The sequence below is a fragment of the Cebus imitator genome, unplaced genomic scaffold (genome assembly GCF_001604975.1).
Source record: "Cebus imitator isolate Cc_AM_T3 unplaced genomic scaffold, Cebus_imitator-1.0 Scaffold679, whole genome shotgun sequence".
In the NCBI taxonomy this organism is placed as follows: domain Eukaryota; kingdom Metazoa; phylum Chordata; class Mammalia; order Primates; family Cebidae; genus Cebus; species Cebus imitator.
This window is the reverse complement of record NW_016107994.1, coordinates 367,281-374,181: the sequence shown is the minus strand read 5'-3', so window position 1 is coordinate 374,181 and position 6,901 is coordinate 367,281. Positions and strand designations below refer to the sequence as shown.

Sequence of the window (6,901 nt, the reverse complement as noted above, 5' to 3'; positions counted from 1 at the left end):
TGTTGACCAGGATGGTCTCGATCTCTTGACCTCGTGATCCACCCGCCTCGGCCTCCCAAAGTGCTGGGATTACAGGCTTGAGCCACCGCGCCCGGCCCATAATTTTTTTTTAATGAAGAATACACATCATGTCTCAACTAATACAAACTAAATATAAACATTCAGATGTATTAACATTGTTAAAAACAAGTATAACCAGTAATATCATTATATAATCATGGAAAATATTATATAATCATGAAAAATGTACTTTCTAATATTTACATAAATACAGCCTATTCTTTGTAGAATAATTTGTGCTTATGAGCCAATCTAAACTTCACAGGCCCTTTCTGACCAGATTTAGTTAAAATAAACAAAACAACTTAAGGGTCATCTTGCCTTCCCACAAAATTAGGAGGTTTATTTATAATCGCCAAAACTTGGAAACAACCAAGGTTTCCTTCAGTAGGTGAACAAGTAAACAAATTGTGGTACATCAAAGGAATATCATTCAGCACTAACAAAAAATGAGCTATCAAACCGTGAAAAGACATGAAGGACCATTTAATGACTATTACTAAGTAAAAGAAGCCAATCTGAAAGGCTGTATATGGTATGATTCCAACTGTATGACATTCTGGAAAAGGAAAAACTATGGAGACGGTAAAATGATAGTATAGTGGTAACCAAAGATACCCTTCAGGAATAAGGATGAGTAGGCAGAACACAAAAGATTTTTAGTGAAAACAGTGAAACCACTCTGTATGACACTGTAATGGTGAAAACATGTCATTATACATTTTTCAAACTCATACAATGTAAAACACCAAGAGTGAACCCAATGTCAACTATGGACTCCAGGTGTTAATGAGGTGTCAACACAGGTCCATCAGTTGTAACAAATACCCTCCTCTGGTGAAGATGCTGACAGTTGGGTAGAATGTGCATGTGTGGGGGCAGGGGACATATGAGGAATCTATACCTTTTGCTCGATTTTGCTGTGAACCTAAAGCTGCTCTAAAGAACTAAGTCTATTAAGAAAAAATAATACCTAAATAAATAAATAAATAGGAGGTATGTCCCTTTGCAGTCCTTCATCTGTAAAAAAATCACGAGTAACTGTACCTAATAAGGCTGTTGTGAGGATTAAATGAGTTAATCCATGTAAAGCTCTTAGGAAAGTGTCTGGCATATTAAAAGTGCACAGTACATGTTATTAATTATTTCATCAGAATGATGATGGTAACTAATAGCTCAATGCTTTATTTGAAACACCATAATTTTGCCCTCAACATACACATAATTGAGCATTCATTTAATGCCTTATTTGAAACACTGATAATTTTAGCAGTCACACCGTACCACATGAAGATGAATTCAAATAACTATTGGTGATGATGAAGGCAGTTAAGTGTTTTCAAAAGCCTGTTGTATGCTATAATTTAAAATGTTGTATTATAGTATAATTAATAAATGATAATACATATGAAGACAAATCATATTAACAAAATAACATTTAAAAAGTAATAAAACTAGTAAACTAAAATGAAATGAATATGTCTCAGTAAAAATACATTCTATAAGAACACCATACCTTGGATGGGCAAGAATTACAGTGCTCACAGTGTTGATTCTCTAGAGAAACATATCGTTGACACAAAGAGCAAAATCTAAAGAGTAAAGGACAGAGAAATAGGCTGCATATATTTATTGAGATTTACAGAGTAAATAAAAGTTTACAAAGCACTTATTACAAAAACCGGGTATAATATGAATTCAATTCATTATGAAATTATGGACCTAATTTAAAAGTAATAGAATAACATAATTCAATACTGAAAGCATCTTGCTGATAGATATATGTAACTTCATTTTCAGTGACTCGTGAACTTCAAAGTTCCACTGTGATCTTACCTGTACCCTTCTTCAGTAGGAAGAATTATTTTGTTGAGTGGAATGTTGGTGAAAATACGCACAGGAGACTGTTTTCGACCTGTCTTTCCATGTTTATAAAGTGCATGATTATCATAATCTACCTAGAAAGTTAAAAATTAAAGCAGGAAGAAAATTTACTCAAATTAGTCAACATTAGGATTTTTTAAGCAATACATGAACAAGCTGATGCCAATACAGGAGTTAAAGTATTGTCATGTCAAACCAAATACCAGGTTCCAGCCCAAGCTGAGGACTGAGGGGAGTGGGTGGACCAGTGGTGGGTAGCTAGAATAACACTTGAGGATTATAGACAGTTTCGACATGGCTTTTACTCTCTCTGAGTATGAGTAAGGCTGGGAGTGAGCCGTGGGTGCCAGCCGAACTGGGTGCAGGCCGTTATGTACAGCGTTAGCAGGGTAATTCTATCTTTTACAGATAATAATGGCTCCAAGCCAAGCACGAGCTCATGTGGGTGATCACCTAATGCGCCTCACATGGCATGGTTACATAATGTGCAGAATTCCATGACTGCACTCCAAACCCGTTGTCACGCTGTGCCGGAAAGCCACGTAGGCCTACTCCTGACAAACGCGCAGCCAACTCCTTCACACTCCACTCCCTTGGCCAAGGGTGCCCTCTGGGCAGGGACATGTGCCCATGGGTTGGAGCCCTGAATTCATAACACACATCAACAATAAAAAAGCAACAGCTCCAGGTTATGGCGGACAACTACCCCATAATGACATCACCGCAATGTTGCTTTATACATTAAGTCAGTTTTTTTGTTCCCCTACCTCTAAAGGTGTTGGGGCAGGCAATGACAGGTTACCTTTTGTCCCTATACCTGGTTGGAGGAGGTCATCCTTCCTCCTCTAGGTCCTGCCACATGGCCTGGCCCCACATGGCCTGGTGACCAACTAGTCACCTTTGTAACTTCTAGGTAGTTAACTGTCCAGCTATCAGTACAGATTACCATAGATGTCACCTCCTTAGTGATCACCATCCACACTGCTCTAAGTTCAGCCCATTGGCTACTTTGCCCATATCTGATTTCAAATCATATGGTGTCAGTACTAGGTTGGAATGCAACAGCAGTCTAGGCAGCAGCAGTACCTTGGCTACGCCCATCTGTGTACCATGCCCCATCGGGAATGGGGGGATGCCCTTCCTTAAACAGCAATGCTCAAGGTGGAGTGTTGCTTCAGGCGCCATGGCCTTATCTTGCATTAGGACTACAGGTCCCAAGACCTCCTGCAACTCTGCTGCTAAGGGACTTGTACTCAGTGTACTCCGCTGCTCCAAGTAGGTGCCCGCACTTTACCAAAGTGGATGTCTGTGCTGTCCCAGCCCGGGGGGTCAGTTATCCATGAATGCACCCATCACACTATCAGGTAAACTGCATGCACAATGACTAGCCCATCCTGCCACAGCAAATGAGTTGCGAACTGCTTCTTTATCGATGAACACCGGGGCTCAGCTCCCTTCCACAGCTGGGACCAAAAATCCACCAGTGTTCTCAAGCGCTCCATGCACTGCTACAGGCCCCAGCCAAAACCATCGGTGGTCACATACACATCCAGCTCAAACGGGCGCCCCTGGTCAACTATCCTTAGGGCTTATGCCTGCTGAGTGGCCCTCTTGGCTGCCAGGAAGGTGGTCTCAGCCACACCATCTTAATTTTAGGCAAGGGGTGTGTTCCCACTTCTAAATCTGCAAGAGCATCAGAGGTTAGCATAACTTCATTAACAAGACCATGACATATGGTGGGGCCATGCATAAAGCCCTGCGGCAACACTGTGAAAGTCCACTGTCATGAAGGCAAACTATTCCAGACTCTCTGTAAAACAATGTTTTAGCCCGTACTGTCCCAGTTCCATTAAGTGGTCCATCAAGTCCGTGATGGACAGCACAGCTGTCAAGCTCTGTAAAATATCCAACCCCAGAATGTATCTGCACTGGTGTCTACCAGCACCAGCACTTGCTGTGCATTGGTGGGAGACCAGTAGATTGCTAATTTAACATGTAGCCTCCAGTTGTCCAGTGTCTCCCCAAGCCGAGCACCTTGGCCAGTTCCCTCATCAAACAGAAAAGACTTTCACCCCTGCCTGTCTGCAGCACAGTCTTTAAGCTGGAGCGCCTGGGCGGGACCAAGTCGCACAGCAACATTCTTCTCCCGCTTGCGCATTTTCTGGAATTTCTGCTCCAGAGACAACTGTCTCCACAAAGTTAAGAGTACTTCACTGGGCTGCTTATCAATTTTCTCTTGGCCAACTCTGGCCAAAATAAAATCTATTCACATCTGTTAGTGTGTCACTCATTGGGGCCCCATTTTCTCCCCCTCGGGGAACCCATGTGGGTGGCGCATCTTCCCCTTCTTTACAGCATGGACCCCTTGATCCCACGGACAGCCTCCTTGGTATCAGACCAAGTGGGGTCTCTGGCCGAGATGATGGACCCAGGCTTGCATCCACAGCAGCCTCTAATTCCTTTTCCAACCTCTGTAGCTGGGCTTCCAGGCACCCTACCTCTTTTTCTGAGCTGTGTAGCTGGCCCTCCAGGCACCCCATGTGTACCTGGAGGGCCCTTGCCTCTACTGCACCCCTCAGGGACTGGGTGTGTACTTCTCTTAGCGCAGTCAAAAAACACCCATCCAATTCTGCTAGCAAAAGCTCCCTCCTTCTCAGGGCTCTGTGCTTCTAGCTGCTTCAGTGCCTTCTCCATGCTTGTGGGGGACCCAGCTACTCCTGTCCAGGTTTCCACCGGAGCCCATCCAAGCAGTACAGCTGCCACTGGGCACCATAACCCATGTTGTAGCCACATGGTTGACCCAGAATCAGTGGAACAAAGGCTCACCCTCCTGGGTATCCTGTTCATGATGCCAATTGTCATGCCAAGTGTTAGGCTTCAGCCCAAGCTGAGGACCAAGGGGAGTGGATAGACCAGTGCCAGGTTACTGGAAAAACACTCAAGGAATTGCAGTTTCAACATGGCTTTACTCTCTCTGGGTGCAAGCGAGCCTGGGCACAAGCTGACCCAGGCATAAACTGACCCAGGCATAAGCCATATGCACAGCATTCGCAGGGTAATTATACCTTTTACAGACAATAGTGGCTCCAAGCCAAGCACGAGCTCACATGGGTGATCACCTAATGCGCCTCACGTGGTGTGGTTATATAATGTGCAGAGTTGTGTGCCCGTGCTCCAAACCCGCCGAGTTATGCTGCACTGGAAAGCCACCTTAGCCTACTCCTGACTAAAGTACAGCCATCTCCCTTACAGTATTTAACAAGAAATTCTTAAGAGCAAGAGTCTACTTATTAACCAACAGCTTCTGTAGCAGTGAAATTTCATTATTAAAAAGGTAAGATTTGTTACGACAAATTCATCTTGTCCAGTATTAAAGGAACTTTCTAATCTCTCATCTAATACAACAGACTTTACAAGAAAGTCTATTATGCATTCCATAACTTAGCTTTTGGCTTTAAAAAATTCAGCCTTTGAAGATGTGTGCTGGTTTGGTTGGGGCTTCCCATTTTGTGTGTGAAATTTGCTCTGTGTCATGTTATGTAACAGAAGGGTACCCATACTTAAAGTTGCGGTGAGGATTAAATGAGATAATGTATGTTAAGTACTTATTCAAGGCCTGGCATAAGGTAGAAAAATGGAGATGAAGACACAGGTTCACAATTATAGTTGTTCTCCCCACAGTGACCATTTCAAACATGTACCTCTCTCCTCAAGGTCCCTAACTCAGCCTTTAGTTTCAGCAGATTATCTCAAAAGCAAACTGAAGTGAACCAGCATGACTTCTATTAACTTCTTGCTTCAGTCTCCTCCTCCAAACTATTATCCACGCGCATCCTCAATTTGGTTCTAAGACTGCTATGAATCCACCTGGCCACTAAATCCATCTTTCTTTGTCAGTAGCTCTCAAAGTGTCGTGTCTGGATCTGCAATGTCACTGTCACCTGGGATCTTATTAGGAATGCAAATCCTCACCTCACCTAGGACCTAATAAATCAGAAACTCTGGGAGTGGGGCCCAGCGATCTGTGTTTTAACAAGCCCTCCTGGCACACTGAAGTATGAGAACCACTGCTTTAGATTATCCACGAGAATACCATGAGGTTTTTTATGAGGTCAGTACAGGTAGGCTTGGCATTCAAATAAGTTATGCACCGAATTGTTTCTATTATAAACAAGAATACACAAGAACTTACAATAAAACTGGCTCGTAAGCTAGCTATTTAATAAGTGAATCACAAAAACGTAAGAAATTGAGGACAGGGGAAAGAGATGCCTTTACGGAGAATTTCCTAGGCTGTTCTCCAGCCCTGTCTAGTTTAAGGCTAAGCTTCAGCAGTGGGAAAAACGAAGTACACTGTAGCACAGGATGAGGAGACCCAAGGGACAGTGTGGGAAATCCCCTAAGGGTTTCTGCTTGTCAGTATGGTGACTCTGCAGTCCAGCATAACTGTGTAAAAGCTGGCACGGATTCACAGTTGACCCGTTTGGAAATACAGTATCACAACAAGGAAACTTTCAGGGTAGATCACATTTGAAGCCTCACGTTCAGTCACTACATTTCAAAAGAGACATTGATAAAACTAGTTCATTTCTTTGAAAAATAATGGGAATGAACAGAATTTATAGTTTAACAAATTGGGGATGTTTATCCAGAAAAGAGATGACAGGGAGGATCTGATAGCTATTCTATAACTGAAGGGGTGTCGTATGGAATAGAAATTGGACTTATCCTTTATTGCTTCAGAGAATAGAACTAGGACCAATGGTTGGAAGTTAATGGGGAGCATATTTTATCTCCATATGAGAAAATTTTCTAACGATTAGAGCTATTAAATAAATTGCATTGCCTTCTAAGGCTGTAGGCCTCTGCTCACTGGAAGCATTCAAGTGAGGCTGGATGACGGCTGGTCATGAATTTAGTGGAGAGGATTATTATGTTGGGAAGTCAGCCTAGGTTA

General features: G+C 42.9%; 1 protein-coding gene across 2 annotated transcripts in view; it reads right to left on the bottom strand.

Annotated features, from left to right (window-relative positions):
* Positions 1-6,901, bottom strand: part of ZCCHC4 (zinc finger CCHC-type containing 4) — a 60,785-nt gene that overhangs the window by 6,444 nt on the left and 47,440 nt on the right. For both annotated transcript variants that reach the window (XM_017518408.1, XM_017518409.2), the window contains 2 exons: positions 1,897-2,018; positions 1,577-1,652 (listed from right to left, as the gene is read on the bottom strand). In XM_017518408.1, the coding sequence (XP_017373897.1) occupies positions 1,577-1,652; positions 1,897-2,018 (198 nt within the window). The remainder of the gene's footprint in view (positions 1-1,576; positions 1,653-1,896; positions 2,019-6,901) is intronic.